Source organism: Malurus melanocephalus, unplaced genomic scaffold (genome assembly GCF_030028575.1).
Source record: "Malurus melanocephalus ecotype Western Australia unplaced genomic scaffold, MMel_1.1 scaffold_90, whole genome shotgun sequence".
Classification (NCBI taxonomy): Eukaryota; Metazoa; Chordata; class Aves; order Passeriformes; family Maluridae; genus Malurus; species Malurus melanocephalus.
The window spans coordinates 157,473-177,574 of NW_026623322.1; the positions used below are offsets into that span (position 1 = coordinate 157,473).

At 35.9% G+C, this 20,102-nt stretch overlaps 1 protein-coding gene across 2 annotated transcripts in view; it reads right to left on the minus strand.

Moving 5' to 3' along the window:
* The window catches only part of PCMTD1 (protein-L-isoaspartate (D-aspartate) O-methyltransferase domain containing 1), a 42,452-nt gene that overhangs the window by 8,252 nt on the left and 14,098 nt on the right, over positions 1 to 20,102 (minus strand). Inside the window, exons 2-3 of one of the 2 annotated variants that reach the window (XM_057368310.1) lie at positions 15,442 to 15,864; positions 11,414 to 11,516 (exon numbers count right to left, since the gene is read on the minus strand). In XM_057368310.1, coding sequence (XP_057224293.1) covers positions 11,414 to 11,516; positions 15,442 to 15,748 — 410 coding nt within the window. In that variant the 5' untranslated portion in view covers positions 15,749 to 15,864. Of the gene's footprint in view, positions 1 to 7,909; positions 7,998 to 11,413; positions 11,517 to 15,441; positions 15,865 to 20,102 lie in introns of those variants that run through there. The other variant, XM_057368311.1, reaches the window with a different exon arrangement.

The window sequence follows — 20,102 nt, forward strand, 5'->3', positions numbered from 1 at the left end:
AACAAAAAAAAAACCCCAAAAAAAACCCCGAAACCAAAAAAACCACCACCATTATCTCAGAAACATCTGTTCTCATTTTGACCAAGAAATGGAAGTTATACAACTTCATTTTGGTAGACCTAAGTTTATAACACAAGTTGCAAGGACTGCAAGTATTCTTTGTCACTGCATAAAATACCAAAGGAAAATAGTACAAGACAGTATTTTATTGCTAATGCTGCATATATACTCCACAACACTGTTATTTTCTGACGTTTTTTAAATCTCTGAAGCATGTTAGTGCTTCAGCTATTAACACCATAATAAAATTTAACATTTGTGAAAAAAATCCTTCAGTGAATAACTGTATATCTTCCCTAAGCATTTTACATTTAAGAAGAGAGGTTACAAAGTAGCCCATACAAAGGATTTACATCTTTCTTTGAAAAAAAAATATTGCATAAAACCTAACACCCTTGTTGCATGAAGAAGTTCATAAATTTCATCTAGCAGTATCTATATCATTGATCTAAAGTTCAATGCATCTCAAACATCATGCAGAAGGAATGCATTTTTTTAAAAACTTCAAATACATATAGCCATTTTATGAACTTTGTGGCTGACTGTCAATGGAACGTAATTTTTCTTTTTGCTTGGCTAGCATTAACAAATCCCAGTACAACACCTGACARCATTCAAATCAATTTTTTTCTGTTACAGTAAATTTGGCTGCTTTCGCTGGTTAGGGTTTAAGCCTGTAACGCTTGGCTTTGTGATCTAGAGCACTGCCATTAACAAATCAGGAAATTGAAGTTTTTGCTGGAAGTATTTTTCCTTCTAAGATGGGATGCTTGATCTTGAAAATAAAGCAATGCTTCTTTCTTTGACTAGTCCAGACAGACCCCAGAATCTTTTAACAACTACTGCATGGCTCTCTGTCATGCTCTTCTTGTGGTCAATAGTGCATGTTTTCTCCTCCAAATCCAGAGGGGGGGGAAAAAAAAAAAAAAAAAAAAAAAAAAAAGAAAGTGACAAACAACACTGGTTGACATAAAATAAAAGGGAGCTAGAGTAAGACTAGAGATAAACTGCTTTGTTGCACACAGCTGGGAAAGTGAAGGTAGCCCGGCCTGACCTATGGTTGAAATAATTTCAGATTAACACAGAAAGATCTGGAAATGCATTAGACAAGGTTAAATACTGGGAAGAAAATGAAATCCAAGGCACTGATCAATCTGCTGAAGAAGCAAATCTCATTTTGTAAGCACCTGGGCTATCATGTTCTTTCCTACATTTTCTACATTCTACACATAGTACAATCAAGCAGTTTTATGCTACACCTTTTATTTCAGGTTGCCTACGGTTTAAATCAAGCATTACCACATCAATTTAATTTCAAAGTTCCAGCAAAATACCTCTGTGCATTTAAAAAGTAAAAGAGAAAAGGGGACAGGGCAGGAAGAGAATAAGTATGRTATTTTTCTAAAATGGAGTGTAAAATCTTGACCCAGTCCCTTGTTAGTTTTACAAAAATGAAGACAGCCTCCCTCTCTGTCTGCCCCTAGAGCTTTCATAATTTCTCCTTATAGTCTCAGAATGCTCCTCTAAAATCCACCAAAATTTATTACTAGATAATCCTGTTTCCTCTACTAGAAACCAGCCTAAGAGCTCATGAATACACTGGCCACACCCTCTTAAAACAAGGAGGAACACTGAACTATCCAAGGAATACAAGACACAACAAAACCCCACAAAACATGTCCTGGACACAAAATAGTCTATACATGAGCTGGGGACAAAAATTCACAATAGTCTTTAAAAATACAGTAAAAGCTAAWGATAATTTCTCATTTAACTCCACAACTTGCAACCAGAAGGCCACAATAAAGACACACAAGCACAACTTCTTACTACACTTACAAGAATAAGATGGGTTAAGCACTAGAGACCAACTCTGTCTATAGGCATTTTAAATTGGCTGGACTGTGCTCCCTCCACGTTATTAGCAGAGTTTCATGAAGACACAGAACTCATKATTAGAACAGCTGTTCATTTATTATTCAATTTACTACAAAAAAATACGTTCTTCCTCCACAGTTTTTAAGAGTTTCAACCCAGTCTGTCAACAGATGGTCTTCCTGAGACATTCATTTRCCACAGCAAACCTAAACACTTTATGGACTAGGTTACATGTAATTCCTGAAAACACCTCTTTACTCCATGCCAGATGAAAAATGAAGTCTAATCAGCTTACCTGACCACRCAATGCTCACCCCCCCAAGCTGGCCTGAATCGGTTTGCTAGCTGCTCTACCCAATACCAGGCAGTTCAGGAACTGCCACATGTCCCTGCTAGCCAGAAAGGTAAAAGGAGGTAGAAGAAATGGGAGCTAAAGGTGATAAACTGTCTCATKTAACAGCAACATGCCTGTTCAAAAGCCAATCCCTCCTCATTCATGCTTCTCACAGAAATAACAGTTTCATGTGTTATGTTATGAGCAGTGACTCATACCAGGTACATCAAARAAGTTTACTGAGTTGCTACCTAGTAGAGGACCACAGACTTTTACATGAACAAGTCGTAGAACAATGAATCTTGCACCTCCACACTCCCATGCAATATAGATCCCACTAGTGATGCAGCAAGACTCTTTCYCAGATCCCTGAACCTTAAGATGACTTCAATTTCACAAATACATGCACATCTCTGAACCAGAAAGAACTGATAAAGGTACATACAATTTTCTTGTATTTATCCAATCTAGTAATTTGAGATAAGCTTTGAACACAGACTGAAGTACAATTCTGAAAATTATTTATTAAATATTTATTACTAATTCGCCCGAGTAATTTAAAAAAAAAAAAAGTGAATTTTAGTTTGGTTTTACTCAAGTATAAGAGACCCCATCAGCTGATCAGGAAATTACTTAGAACTTAAATACAAAGGTTCTACAAATACAAGGAAGCATTCAGTATTAACAATACCTACAAAGAGCATCGCAAGCATTTTAGTCTTATGGCATGAAAGTAGTATCAACCATCTTAGATCAAGTTTCATTAGAAAAGAATCAAATTCAAATTCTTTTAGTACTAATTGTCACAACATCAAGTTTATTTTATTCYTATTGCATCTGGGATATTAAAACAGACCAGACACTTCATTCTGTCTTACATGGAGCTACCTTTTATTCATACYGATGATTGCTTTAACATGCAGTATCAACTAACATGTAAGATACTTATSAAGATGAGATAATATTTCACTTAAATATTTTGTTTGTTTCCAAGCTGAAATRAACTAAGAAATGCCAAATGTTCTTTAATATTTGTTCAACTCTACCATGTGGCCAGGGTGGCTTTACACAGCACTATATTGGTGACATGAAAAAAATCTCTTATTTCACACATCAGGTAACAAAGAGAAGGGGAGAAAGTGCTGCAATGATCTGGAGAAGTTTAGTCACTTTAGGTTCTTCAGTTGAATCTGCTATCTTGATTACAAGAGGACCAACAGCCAAGAGCACAGAAACKGAAGAATTTCCATTACAGACAGCATAGCAACAGAATATCTCTGTTTAAATGAACACTTGCCACAGCATAAATTAAGCACACACAGATCCCATGTAGCAATGACCCAAGATAACCAAGCAATTTCAAGCATATAAAACTTCTGCATGGGATGGGCAGTTTCAAGTTTGTACTCTTCTTCCAGCTAAATGTGGGAAAAAAAAAAAAAAAAAAGAAAGAAGTAGAATTTAAAGTGAGCTTTTGTCTTTGCTGCAGAAACATAAGAAAATTATGAAGAAATAGATTGTAATTGCCCATATTTTTAAGTCAGGCTCCCTACAGATATCAACACAACCAAGTATTACTACTGTAATAAAATTAACAACCATTTAAAACGTTTACAGCGAAGAACTAAGTTTGTTACTCTTGTATCCATATCCACCAACCTAGTATTCATATCATAGCRAAATACTAATTAAAAAACCAGAAGAGTATAGCACTAACCTACYCTAATAGCAGGGATTTTTTTACACGGGGATTAATTGGTTAGTCCTAATATAATACCCACCCATGAAGCCTGCCTTCAATTACTTCCAACCCTGAAGAGGTACAGGACATTTCTTGGGCTAAGCTCKTCTACCTATACAACTGCCATGAATGAAGGATGTTATCCTCATGTCTTGTGAAGATGAACTTATGTGCAAGTTTTTGTTGTTTTAAGCGGTAAACATTGATTCTTTAAAAAAAAAAGAACAAGTTAAATAGCATTGGAGGGAAAAACACCAAGTTATTTAAAGGAGAAAAAAAAACAAACTGTTAGCATTCTCAGATTTGTATCTGAATGCAACAGTAAAACATGTTATGAGATGCTTAAGAAAAGCAGTATTGGGGAATCACTCAAAACTGTTTTTGAAAGACAAGATTTAGTTCTTAAAACCAGCACCACTCCAGCTACATTTTACACCTCTCAACTACTACATTCATATCAAAATATCATCTGACAGTATACTTCTGCCTATCCCTGTATTTACCAACCACACTCACATCTCGCAGCTTACTGTTCACAGCCCTTACAGAAAGAAAATCCATATCAGCATGAATTTAGTAAGCTGTTTTCCTTTTGGTGAAGACCTCAACATGCCAACGGACGCAGGGGAAGGTGTCATGAGTCAGTGCTCTGTTAACTCACAGTGCAACCCTCCATACTCTCTCTCCAGAATCTTCCATGGTTCCTTCACAAGTGCTCTCCTGTAAGCAGCCGAGCATGTCCTTCCAAGCAGCTACTTCCCGGATTCTTCATCCCAGCTGGAGAGCATTAAGCTCTCACAAACGCTCTTCAGCTGGCATCCAAACGTCTCCTTTTACAGCAGCTGAGCCCTTTTACCTTTATTTAATTATTTACAAATTTTTAGTTTTTCCATTGTAAAAATGTCACACACAAAAGTTGCTTATCTATAACATTCAAGGCCACAGCGAGAGGCTGCCCGCAGTCTCTCGCTGGCTTCCCACATTTTCCCATCCACACTCATTTCCTTTGGCTAGTCAACTCAAACCTCTAAAAAAGCTTGAAATCACATTCAGTACCATCAAACTGCATTAAGAATTCCCTCTTAATGGGAAATTTATTTAAATCTATTTAAATTTAAKGCTAAAGGACTACTGTTCAACTTTAATAATTTATAAGAAAAGGTTGGCAAGTTGTTAACATTTGTYATTTGAACTACAGTGACACTACATTAGAAGAAAGGATTTCACTCAAGTCATTGTAGTAAAAAAAGTCCAAAACATAGCATATCTTAATAAATATTTCAAAACAGAATAGCAAATCCAGCATAAGAACTCATGGAATTAGTTTTATATCAAACTACCCTTAAACCATCAAATACATTAATAAACAGAAATTGAAATGAATCTGCAGAATGTRTAGAGTCTGAAAATACGTGATAAAACATTAAACAATTTTTGTTACTGGGATGAGGAAGTAACACTTGCACTTTTGCACTCTTTCACTAATGAACTTTTGTCCTAGTTCTAATATACTGCTGACCATACTTTCCAAAAATGGACTCCTCAGGATGGTAGAAGAAGAGAGGAAAGAAGGAAATATACCCCCCACCAGTTCTGGCACATTTGTTGCTGAAAAGAGTAAGAAACAAAACCGAAAACTGGTGTATAAAGCTACAGCAGTTGTAAAATGAGTTYCTGTGCTGATTTAAAGACACAGACTGAAAAGCTACACATCATTTAACCTAGAAAGGTCTGGCTTCTTTGTTCAGCTGCATTAAGAACACAATCTCAGAGCTTTTCCTATGTCAAACAAGAGTTTCATAAATCAGTAATCTTACTCCAAGCATTCTTAGAACCTAGCATTTAAACACTAATGTATTCACTAAAAAAGCTTTGAAGAAGTTTTCAAATCATTTAGTCAATTTTTCAAGTTTTGAAACCTATCTTTGAAACAACAGATGAAGGTCAATATTCACAGGACATGTGATGTAACATGCCACAAACACATGCAACAGATTAATGAAATACTTTTTGATTTCTATGGCTTATTAGCATTTTGTATTTTACTTGAATGCAAAAGTGCTTTAGAACTAACCCCAGACAGATAAAAAGGTAAACAATTTTTGAAGAGTGYTAATTTTTTTCCTGTAAAGTGGGGCAGTATCAGGGCACATGGCATGCTGTTTCCACCTTTTCTCTATTTTGCTCCATTGTTCTTTCCATCTCATTAAGCRTTTTTCCAAGCTCTCTGAACTAGTCTTAGGTTCCTGTATAAACACATATTAATGTATTTCKAGCATGCTTTACTGAAAAGTTACATACATTTCACCTACTAATATTGTCAATACCTTTTGCATGTATACTAGAAATACAAGAAAAACAAATTAAAATATTAAATCTTTGAAAAGCTCACATTGTAGACTTAATTTTAAGTCCTTTGCATCCAATTACAACAGTAATTTTAATCAATATTACAATAACAGCCAAAAGTTATGCTGGGAAAATTTCCATCCAGTGATGTCTTGAACATTTTTTCAGCTTCCAGGCCATGATGTAGGGATGGTGAGAAAACCATCTCTACCTCACTTRTACTTGTCATTTCCATCTCTGAATAAAACTGTCTCACTTCTTCTCAGCTATCTTGTTTATAATTTCTGGTACATTATTCAATCATTTCTGAAGAAAAAGTCAMACACTGATTCTGAAGAATACTTACGACTAATGTCACTCTCCCTTCAACAATGATTTACAACTAAACTTAATTATATAACTCYATTATAGCTAAACTTCTGTAGTAAAAATGAAAAATAATACTGAAGGAATATTTTTATTAATTCCACATAGATTTTTAAGGAAAGTGAACAGGCACAAGGAAGCAAGAAAAAAATTGTCAGTCCAGTTTATTGTAAACACCCTAATATATCCACAGAAAAAGTCTAGAGAATGATTTGTTTACTAGAACTASAAAAGTATTTTCTTTCTGTTTTTACTGAAGCAGAAAATGGTTTTATAGGTTGAACAAGTTGTATTTTATATTGTGGATTTTTGTGAAACAACACCTGTTATATGAGCCATACACCAAGTATTGTCATCACTTGTTCTAATGTAAAAATACTATCAAAACTTGTATCATAAGAGATTTCCAAAGAAAGGCGGTGTCCACCATGGAATTTATTTTTAAAAGGTATTTTATTTGTGGTTCTGACAGGGCAAGAATATCTACTTCTGTAACTATCAAATACTTCGAAAATGCAGGTTTAGTTCCTCCCAAGGTAAGTGCAGATTCAATTGTCTTTGGAGCCTTCCGGTTTACAAGGTAAAGAATGAGAAATAGTACTTCCCTCATATCTCTRAATAAAAAAATGGCTATGTTTCAAACTCCTATTTTCCTTTCCTTTTTGTTTAACATAATCTCTAGCATAAAAGAATTCCACTGGAATTCTTGTCATCCCTGTGTTGCTCCTATTAGATTAAATCTCTACAAGAATTCACTCACCACTAAAAAACCCCATTATTTACACTTTCACTCACCACTAAAAAAAACCCATTATTTACACTATCTGAAATCAGGTTATCAGTAAGAGCTAAACTGAGAAAGCCATCAGTGAGTTTTGGAGACAGTTTGCTTTTCCTGCTTAGATTTTTACCGCAATCACTAGCCAGCTGACCAGCAAGAAAGACTTTTATCTGTCTTTGTGTCTAGACCCAGGACTCGCCTTTCAAATCTGCTTTAATTAAAAAACTAAGCCTTTAAAGTCCTATAAGTAGCCTTAAAATTCAGTAAGGCTGAATTTGATTCAGCCTCAAAATGTTCTTTACTGCTCTTTAATGCCAACACAACCTACTACAGGACTTCAGGAAGAAGTTTTACCCATACCAGTCATCCCAGAATTAGTACTAGGGTTCTTGTCACTTACCATTGAAGTTTCTTTTGATCCTGAGAAGGGTTGGTGATTTTCTTTCACAGCAGGGACTTCACCAGCTTACCCAGGTTTGGGTTTTGATAGGGTGCTAGAAGATGGGCAACCTAGCCTTGCCCTGTGGCTCTCTCTCCAAGCTGGATATTCTAGGTCTAGAAGTTGAATGGGAGCAGAAAAGACAACACATTCCCCTTCAATAAACAGGTGAAGCGGGGCCTGGTACTTGAACATATGTGTTTTAGATAGAGCCTCCTTAAGGAATGATTCTTTTCCCCTTAATCGGCATGCATTCTCTGAAGGTTTCAAGAATGAAAGAGAGCCTTACAAATATTTCAGACTCAAAGAAGATTCTTTGGTCTATACCTAAAGTCTTTGTACCTCAACCATCATGACACTTTCAGATGTTTTCAAGAAAGAACAGCTTTGCTTCTACGGCCAAACATACATGAAGTAAATCAAGACAGCATTTTATCTTTCAGAATGCACAACTCCACCTCCATTTAGAAAAAAACTTTGTACAGATTGGTGGGATATGGATACAGATACAACTAATTACTGGAATTTTTTTACTTTTTGAAACAGGTATCTAAAAACTCTTCTTTCGATGAACAGTTCAAGAGGTCAAAACTGAGATAAGACCAGCTACCAAAGACCGACAGCCCTCCCTTTTAGCTGAGAGAGGAGTCTCAAATCCTTCCGGACATCCTAATTTTATACAGTGTCAGGTCTCTGGTGAAGTACCTTACCTGACTCATAGAAAAGTARATTTTTATTTGCACCATTATCAGGAATCAAAAAAGAAAGTCATACTGTATCACACAGCACTGGAACATTCCCCCATAAAAATGGCATCAATGCCATCTTGTTTTATTAGGCAAGAACCCAAATCTTCATGACCCAGCTTCATGTGAAAGTCAGATGCAAAATCGATGGCCTATTGCTCCAAGTAAAGGAACACCACAAAGTTACAAAGTGCTTATTTATGATCCACATTGGAGCAGTCCAAGTACCCACCCACAAGTTTAAAGTTGTGGGTTTTGTTTCAAAGGCAGAATGCTTAAAACACCAGACCAGACTGCAGAACTTTATACACTACAGGAAGAATGCAGAGAAGTGGCAAAGCAGAGCTTTACTGAATTTCTCATTCGTGTAACTCCATTACTGCCAGGAACACACATTGTGCTCTCTGGGCTTCTATGTCCCAAGGGCACCTTGTTAGAGGCTGCTGGTCAAATGGAAGTTATTTTTTACATACACATTCATGGAGACAACAAACTTCATTCGTACCAGTCTGCCATATAACCTATTTTCAAACAGTGACGACTCCTGCTTGGTCTATAGCAGCATTCAGCAGCAGACAGATAYCACACACCTCTTCCTTGGGTGGCCAAATACTAAGGTGACCAAAGCAGTAGTTAAGTTCAGATGCCACAGTCCATAACTCAGGGTAAAAATCTTTCACTTAAAAATGAAGACTCAGGAAAAAGTTACTGAAACAAGAATCAAACCCAGACTTACTGAGTCAGAAAATGTAACTTGGAGAGTCAGCTTAAAATTCAAGACATGATATTAATACTTACAGTAAAAACAAAGAAATCCACCACAGAAAAATAAGCACACATCATCTTCATTAACTCCACTAAAATAATACAGAATATTTACAAAGAAAGCAGTTAGCCCAAATCAGCTATGCGGACAAGTTAAAAATTCCCCTTAAAATACAAAATCCAACCAGGCAACAATTATCATGTCAGCTGCAGTGCAGCTATTACAGGCAGATTTGCATCAAAAAGCACTTTCACAAAAGTATAATTTTTGTTAGGTTGGTGAGGAGAGTCATATTTCTTTGAAACACAAAGTCAAATTTCTTTGAAATACAATATACATACAACACGGACACTTCACTTACACCAAGTTTAACAGTTGTGTTTCCTTTTTCTCAAGTTTTTGCAYGTTTTAAAGTGTAACCAACACAGGCCCCCGATAGTGTTCTGCTATTCATTAAAAAAACTATTCCAATGAAATTTAAACAATTATAAAACCTCACTGCTACCCCAATTTCCTTTAATTTCTGTACACAGACCTGTCACCTGATTGGAAAGACATTCCAATCAAGACCTGTTTTATTGTATGCCTCGTACAGACACCTACAGAAATGCACAAGGACGGGTATGCGCAGGAATTCACTAGCTAACAGGTACCTCTAATATAGATATAAATAACAGAGCCATTAATGCAGCACCAGAAGTGATCGCAARTGACTGTATTTCACACACTTTTTTWAAGACACGTAAATTCCATCATAAAGCTGCTCACTGAATCCACTTTTATTAGTTCAGGCTTCTGTTATAGATTAACCTCAGCCAACACAAATGCTTGTGTTGAAATTAAAACAATAGTAATGAATCATATGCATTCTCTCCTACATGATTTTATTTATTCTACTGGGCAAACATAGTACTAAAATAATCTAACCACTATCAGAATAACAGAATTGACTTCAGACACAGGTAACAGGATGATACTATTCTGTTTCTTAGGAGTATGAAGAGAAAGGCTTGTGGTCAGACACAAGCTCCTGAAGTTTGGGGTAAGGGAAAAAGTGGATCGAGCTCCAGCCAAAATATCAAGAATGTGACAGTTATAAAGCACATTACATAGGTAAAAGGATAGCAAGAATTTTCTTTGTTGCCCACTGGGGAACAAAGAGGTGTAGGATGTGCAATTTTTAGGCTACTTCTACAATTCAAAAGCTTTTCTGCATATCCAGAAGCTACCTTATAATCACTCTTGGAGAACTTATTGCCTGCAAGGAAAGAAGTCTTTACAAAGAACAGCCCTAGCCAGAACCTTGTTTTTCCTTCTACAGAGGCAGAGAGGCCCMATATTCTTACAATTTAAGGCCAACTTAAAATAATAAAAAATGGTTCAGTAGGTAGAAGCAATCAGGTACAGAGTCCTGCAACCCAGAATTACACACAGAAGTAAAAATGAGTAGTGTTACAAGCACAGATGAATACTCTTAAGTCCACCTCTTCAGGGAGTAAACACAAAGAGAAAAATTTACTCAGTTCCAGATCAACAGGGCTAGATTAGAAAAAAAGTTAATACAGTATAGAGAGATGATGTACAATCACATAATAAAAACGGACGTAATGCATAAAAATCAATACATGCAAAGACACCCACATATCATGCCACTCTCCTAAATGCATATAGGCGTGTACGTGCACATACATACATGTGTCTGTGTATGTATACACCTGACCAAAATGCAGGAAAATCCATTTTGTTAAGCACTGCACAGCAGAAATATTCCCATACTTCCAAAGAGTGTTTTTTTAAGCCTCAACTTACCTCATGAAGTAGAGCCACAAACTGGAAGTTTTACGTTTTGGTTGTGTGATGCCATTCTTCTGCCTTCCTAAGCTCATAAGTAATGACACACTGAGTTTAAAATCAAAAATGTTGCCAAGCAAGCTAGACAAATTAGATACTTACTTATCAAAGCTATCACTGTATTTTATGAAGCTCTCCAACTTTTCCTTGGCATATTCTACCACATCTGAATGAAGCTCTATTCCATGATTTATCCCAAAAGGTCCTGTAAGTAAAAATGGCATCATGGGTTTTTGTGGTGTTTCTTTTCTTTTTCTTTAAGCACAGCAAAAYGGCATGGAACAGCACTATACTCTGAAAATATTAACAACACATAAAACAGTCACCAAACACTGCTAGACAAAGATGTTTTTTTTGCATTTGCATTACCACTGCTTAAGAGGAAGGTAAAAGGTCAACAGTTCAACRAAAGAACAGGGACAGAACTCCAACAAAACAATAACAGAATAAATTTTCTTTGTGAGCATGCAGAAAATAAGCTGACTACACTGGAGTCAGTCTGAGCAAATTCTTTTTCAACACATAACTTGGAATACAATGAACAATTTMGTCTGTATTTTGGTATTTAAATTTTGAAGCTTTCTTAGGACAAAGTATTAATCTTTTGCCAATTTAGAGAYTGGGGATTACATCCCTTAGCCACATATGGTGTTCTATTTTGCAGGTGGTAAAATCAGGAATTTTCACCTGATTTACTTATATATAATAAGTAATTTCCATCTAGAACAGTGAAACTGCCCAYATGTTATGTTCACTTATCACAATCCCATCACAATTGCATTGCTTTCYTGTGATCAAACCCAAGTATAATTCCAAGTCAAATTGTGTGCCAAAAGTTAATGCTATATTTCAGGAACAAGAAGAAATCATGAGACAGTATTATGAGGATTATCCACATCAGGAAGGAATCTGAATCAGACAGTCACATTTGCTCTGAGGATTCTAAATTTAATATGCACTCATAGCCCAGGGTCTTTAGTCATTGGAGCATAGAATTGGAAAAGGGAGAGGGAAGGGGAAGAGGGAAAGTAAACATCAATAACATTAGACAAAACTTATATTTATATCCTCTAGTGGATTCTAAATCTTCCCTAAATTTTTAGCTCCATGATGTTACTCCAGAGAAACAGAATTCAATTTGTCTTTTCTAGGACACAGATYAACAAAACAACCCTGGGGTTAACAACAGAGGTTTAATTTTACTGCAAGAAAAATATAGCATGTAGGTATATACATTAAGCTGTTCAAWAATTGCAACTCTTAACATATTTTAGAACATTTTCTACTGAGTGAAATAAAACCAATCCACTGGCAGTGCTCACAAGACCTCACTGACTGCAGGCAAAAGGCAGCTATCATTCAAGCCATGTTCTCAGAACTTGTAAAAATATGTACATCCTGCTGGCACTCATTTTTACTGTAAATTCATTTTATTATTGGTCCTTTTAAGAAAAACACCGGCATAGACAATCCCTTTCTAGACGCTTATGTAATGTTGCCTTGTACCACAACAGGCCATATATGATGTTTCTAACAGCTCTACAACATTCAGCARCTTTTGAGGCATGTTTTCTTTACTTAAAACTTAATCACAATTCCTTTAACCATGGAATTTAAAGTAAATTAAAAAAGCATAAACATAATCTGTCAAAAAATTCACATGTAAATTCCTTCAAGTACCTAACTTTGAAAAGAACCAAAACATCCTGCAAATGTCAATTGCTCCAGCAGCTTGAAATTAAAACTATCAATGTAGAACACTACCACATCATCATACACCACAGTATCTTTAAACAAAGATGAGAAACATGTTCTCTTCTTTCACTGGGAACATCACAGCTGGACATGTAAGCAGAGTCAGCTATTCTAAAAATGGGAAACCAACTTCTCCACTACTCTCTGAAGTCAACTGGCCTCTTTCAGAATAATGAGCCATCAATTCCACCACCTAGCTTCAACTTTGTTTACATTTTAACAGTATCAACAACAGTTAATTCATTCTCTAAGGATTGGCGCAGGTCTTCTTAGCATGTTGCTACACTTAGAAGCGATCAACAGTTTCAGATTATTTCAAAATTTAACCTAGTCATTTTGACACTGCCGATGTGGCACAAACATTTGTCACTACATGGTCAAATTGAAAGATACCCAACTACTGATAAAACCCACATGGTTCTGCAGAGTACTTTGAAATCGGTTTAAAAAAGAAGAGTGAGCTTTTAAAAATGTATTTGGTTTATTTGTCAGAAAATTATATCTGTTTATTTTTCTTTGTTAGAGCAACTCTTCCCTGGCTTAAAACAAACACTAAAGTAGAATTATTATATGAAAATACTTTTATCAGGATTATGTAAGAAAATAAAGGCACATAAACTGTGTGTGTAAATAAACCATTTATACCTTCCATGCCTCAACCTAGAACTCAGAACACATTGCAACACTAAGACTTTGGTGACAGGCTACAGCACTCCAGAAACATGGAAAGTCTACTTCTTTAAGTGGCTGAGCAACTGCTGATGCAGGCTGCTCAAGCCCTGCTAGCGACTATCAGCACCTGAGATGCCTTTTTGGGAACATCTGCAGGGTAATTATGCTCCTCAGGGGCTGTCAGCCTACCTCACCCTCTGTAGAAGACAAGTCTTTTCCCATTTAATTTYCTCAACTCTGCATACACGACTCTGAAGGATGAGAATTCTGCTTGATATGGAGAGGTCTAACCCAGGAGCACTCAACAGCTACTCRAAATTGGTTAAATACAACATATATAAGCACAATATACACAAGCAAGTGCAATAAACAGAAATTTCTTTTCTTTTGAACATAGTAGTTAAGAAAGAATAAYGAAGTAACAAAGCTTTCCGCAAGGCAGAAATAAACAAATACCATTAGTCACTACCCTGAAGACACATTATACAGAAAAAAAATGCAACAATATTTAGTAATTGTTTTAATACTGAACTTAAAATATTACCATCTAATTTAAACTAACTAGTCTCAATTAGAAACACTCCCAAACAGGGAAAATCAACACTCTAAGAGAGTAGATAGCTTTATGTTAYTCTTACTTGTGAATGAACATAATTCCTGTTTCCACAAAACAGTGGAATCTCTTGTATTTATTAGTATTGACTAGAACAAAAGATACTGCCAGAGATACAAACAAATCATGTTTGTTATCCACTATTAGGCATAACTTCTTCATTCCAATAAGTAAGAACTAATGACAGAAAGTAACTAAATAAATTGAAAATTAAGAAAACAACCATGACATCTTCTTTTTGTATATAAACAAACATAAGCAAAATATATATATTACCTGTCAGCAAGGTTTCTGCTACCAAAGAAAAACTGCATGTAATATGGTCGATAAAATTGTATMTATGAAAACTACACATTAAAGTAACTGCAGTTGTTTTATGTAATGAAATTAATTTATAAAATAATTAGTTGTTGGTGCTCTGTAGTCTCAATATTGGACATGAGGAGATAATGCATTTTTCTCTCCAAGTTTTAAAATTTAATTCAGGCAATAATATTTAGTYCCATCTTTTTTTTCATATAGGAAATATACATGAAAACAAGAAAAAACACACTGCTAGTGTGTTAAAAACTCTTTTGAAAAMCGACAGACCAGATTAAAAAGTATTATCAGTCTACATCACAAWATTTTCTCACTAATAAAATGATTAAACATATTTTCAAATAATTTCAAGAGAAATTATACTTCCCAATTTAGATTTTCCTTTCCACAAACTTAAAAGATTAAAACAGTAGCTGACAGTAGGGGCACAAATAGAGTGCAAATGCAGATGAAAATTCTAGTCTTCAAAAATTGTTCCACTCTGCCTTTCCCTTTTAAGCAAAAATAAGGGTTTCTTCCTTTCAAATGAGAATTTTAGACTACAGAACACAGAAGAAATGCCTCTTCCAAAACATCCCATGAGATGTCACCAAACTACAACACCAGTGAACTGCTTGTAGATAACAAACAATATTTTAACAACACATCTCAAAGAGCTAGCTTTAAGTATGGTACTGTTATTGTTAAAGAGAGGGCTTGCAAAACCTTCTAAAATATGCAAACCCACTAGATTAGAATAAATACATTCATGTTACCTAATAATAATTACCTAATATTAATCCCACCATTGTACTCAAGTATCCGGTTCCACTACCCAGATTTAGAAAAGACAATCCAGGCTGAAGTTTCAGTGCTTCCATGACTTCAGAATAAATGCAAGGTGCTGACAAGTGTATATTTCCATGCTTCCAGGCCAAGTCTTTATAAGCATTGTCCCTGTATCCTTCCAGATAATAATCACCACGATCAATTGCTCTGAAGGCTTGTTCCACACTCTCTGTGCGAATGTAYTGAGCTTCTTTCAAGTTATCAATTAAGTCATCGTTGTCTTCTCCAGCACTTACAGCTCCTCCCATGCTGAACTTCTACGGTAATTCARTTAGTTTTCAAAATACATCAGGAGGAGAGTTTTCCCAAAAGTAGATGTATGTAATGGAGTCTCAGTTTCTTAGAAGGACATCACAATTCAATCCTGCGAAACAGATATATATACATAGCTTGAGTTTCAAAAGAGAAAAAAAATACCAGCAACTATTAGCAGGTGATGAATTATTCTTAGTACTGGATAACTTTATGAAGCAGAACTATTAAGAGTCAGGACAGCTAGTATTTAATCCAGATTCTGCTCCTCAGATTTTAACTCAAAGCTGAGAAACATCAGCTTAATACATCAACATGGRCTGTGCACATTGTGCAAACTCCTACGCTGCATTGTTGGCAGTGTAAACACTAYTACAGTGCTAAGAACCTATCACCCATGTTATATATTTGACAGGGCACGGTTGGGACWGCAACTGCTATTAAGAGAGCTCTGGCCCCATCCTGAAAAGTACATGTCCAACGGAGCTGGAGCATACCAGCTAAGCTAATTTTGAAAGGAACTTGGTTTCCATGTTCCAAGATCACCCCATGGGGGAAAACAAAGCCCAGTAAGGGGTGATGCCCAGCAGATACTTTTCAGATGTTCACTGTTGAGCTGAAACAGAATGCTAGGGCAGATCCAATGGCACCTTTTCTGGAATCAAAATAGGAAATCCCTCCAAGTATCTGAGCTCCTCCTAATGCCTGCCATATTCATTAGAGGAAAACAAACTCCTTAGGTACCTAAAAGTTTTCAACAGCTTGCCAGCTTCTAAGTGTAATGCTACACAGCACACTGCAGTAAGTCATATTAACTTCAAAATAATTCCTTCAGATCTGTATTTTATCTGCCATCATTAATAATTACTAAACTCAAAATCCAGCTGTTAATGTTTTTTTTTTTATGTTGCATGAATTACTGGTAAAATAGCAACAGAAGACTAGAAGACAGAAAAATARGGAGTTTAATGCACCACTTCTAGGTGAATAGAGTACACAGTGAGTATAAGAATAATGTTGATAACACAATGAAGTTTTAGTTGTTGCTCAGTAGTGTCCACCAAAGGCTTTTGCATTTCCCACACTSTGCCAGTATGCAATGTCCACAAGGAGCCAKGAGAGASCATGGCCAGGACAGCAGACMTAAACTGGCCAAAGGGACATTCCACRCCACAGGATGTCATGCCTAGCATATAAACTGGGAAGGAGTTTACAGGGGAGGGGGCAGAATCCCCAGGGCTGCTAAAGCCGTGGTATATTAGAGGTGAAATGATGACRGCTGACCATTCAGCTATGTGCTTCCCTCTGAAGCAAAACAAATTCTGGAATGAAAAGGGGTAAAAAGTCACCAGGTGCAATTATCCAGCCAGAAAATCTCAGATTAAAGTAGAAAAGTAGAAAAACTACTCTTCTGAGTACACATTAGTGTTCCACAGCAGAGTAAGCAGACCTGTGTTCAACTACACAGGTGCATTCTTTTCTAATTGTGAAAAAAATATAGAAAAATTTAGAAAATATAAACCTGAGAGAGACTTTTCCTAAGCATAGTTAATAAAAATATTCTAGCTCTACTTGCTTGTCTGCGCCTGCACCACACCTGAAGGGTCAATGAATAAAATGACACTTCAGTTAAATAATCTACAGTGACTCAAGCAACAGCTTTTGCCATCTCTCATGCTAAAAAGTTCATGATATCTTGAGATCTATTTGGAAACAATTTTAACCAAAAACATAAAGGTAAGAACTGAGTTTCCTGAAGACTAMATCCAGCTGCTACAATTGAGAAATRGGAATGCCGCTTCCAGCCCTTTCTGCGGGGTGCATCCACCACCTCGCACCAGCAGATGGAGAACTCTGCTCGCCAGCAGCAGTGCGCCAGCAAATGTGCAGAACCCACGCATGGGAAACGAAAAGCTTTTAGCATTTTCACTACCAAGTACCTTCGCTATTTTCACATAACATTTATTTCCTGTAAATAACGTTTTGTCTAAATTTCAATACTCAAAACGCTGAAACATATTTTTTTTTTTGTATTTGCCAATTTTGTATTCTTGGCATTACTGATGGCTCAAGTCACTGCAGTATCACAATACTTTCTGATGATGACACCCACAAAGTGTCTCAGCTTCATTAATGTTTTTCACACAAAATCTCAAAGGTAAGAACTGAAAAGGTGTGGTCAACAGTATGACATTGTGGGAAGTAGGGRAAAACAGAAATTGAGAGTCTCCTCTCAAGAATGAGATGCAGCAAAACAGAGTGGCTATTTGGCAGTGCAGTTGAAGGTTACAGCTCATTCTGGATACACTGCCCCATGTGAAGAAGGCAACATTAGGTAGATGACAGTGACAGTGTCTGATTTTTATATACCTTGTTTTGGTTTGCTTTCATTGATCAACTACAGTGMTCTACTTTGGACCCTACAGCTATAGGTAGGCAAAAATGCTGCTCAAATGGAAAGTATTTTTGTGCAAAACCAAAAAAAGCCCAAGGAAGTGAAAAAAAAAAAACAGATCTTTTTGCAAAAAGTGGCCTCTTGTGCTGCCAAGAAATACTTTTTGATAGTTCACTTTCCTCTGATGCTTTTATGTTTGTAAGCTTTTACCTTATGAAAGCAAAAGTACTTCTAGGTGAGATGACAGATATTTTAAACACACAAAAGAAAACACCTCAGAAGCCATTTTAGCACAGCTAGAGAACAAGAGCAAGTTATACAAATCTTTCTTGTGGCGGTTGACCCAGTACCAAGATAAAACAGCAGAGCATACTATGATAAAACTTTCTACAAAGCTGAATGCTCCCCAAAAACATCCTGTGAAGCTCCCTGATATTAAAATTGAAATGCATGCAGTTCACAAAAGCACAAGCAACATTCTGATGCCTATTACACCAAGATGTGGCAACTTCCCAAGAAAAAGGAAGGTTTGTCAAGTTAACAAAATGCAGCTATGACTTTTAGCCTTAGGAATCTTTGGAATACAGAAGCCAACAGAAATCATAGTTCAGCAGTTAAAATGTGAATATAGTCTTGATAAAGAAGTTCATTCACTTCATAAAACCACGTACAACTAAAACAATCTCCCTTTCTCATTCCACACTACTCATGAATTTATTTCCAGAAGTTGGAACTCCATCTTGAAGTTTCTTATATTCACAGTAAAAATGAAATGGAAACMCACTTTCTAATGTCCGTAACAATCCACACAAATGTATAACAAGACCTCTGACCTGTTTCTGACCTAACCTGTAACCAATTTCAGCCAAATATCTTCAGTAATTTTTAGGTGTTCTTTCGTTTTGTTTTTTTTTTTTTTTTTTTTTTTTTTTTTTTTTTTTTTTTTTTTTTTTTTTTTTTTTTTAAATATTGTCACATTAACTGAACACGTATTTTTTGGCTTTGTGGCTAAGAAGTTATGACAATTTGAGCGCATTTTTATTCTTCACTATTTTATAAGATAGGCAAAACTCTTAGCTAAGAAGTTAGTAAAAAGGTGCAAGGTTTACCAACTGTTTTTTGCCAGCTTTTGAAAGGAAACAAGTTTTGCACATTTCAGAATTTCTACAATATATCTGTACTTCAAGTTAATTCCTTAGGCCAGTAAGATTTGCACACTCCCTTAAATACTGTTTAAATACCATGCTAGCAAGGTATCCAGTCAATTTGACRGACAAAACTTCATTAATCATYGCTAAATCCATATGATGCCAAGTATTTTACAAATTTAGTATCTTGTAATACTAACACAACCTGACTCCATATAGATAACTACTTAGAAATGCAAGMTACTTGAGCTAATTAACTTGACTTTTAATTAGTTTTAAAGGATGAAAAAAAGGAGATAAGTTATAATAAATGGAATTAGCCATATTTTAAGTCTCCTCCTCGGAACTATTTTCACTAAGGTGTCAGCTTGGAGCAACATCACACTGAATCAGGAATGTGATACATTACTTTTAACTCATACATGGAATACAACATTGCTTGGTGAATCTTCCCTCTTACTTGTGTGAGAGAGAAAACAGCAATAAACCACTGAACTACACATTAATATTATGATTTAGCTGCTCAGTTTCCCCAAAAAGGAATATTCTGTGATGGCAGTAGAAGGAAAATAGCCATGAATGCACACAATGGCTTGACACACTTCAGTCAATTTAAGTTTCACTTTACTCATGGCAAAAATCACACAATGGCTTGACACACTTCAGTCAATTTAAGTTTCACTTTACTCATGGCAAAAATCAGCAACATCACTTTCATCAGAGGAGATTTAAAGTTCCCCAGGCCACCAATCAAGTATTAGATCGACTTCTTTCTGTTCAGACTCAATTTGTGACACCCCTGCAGCT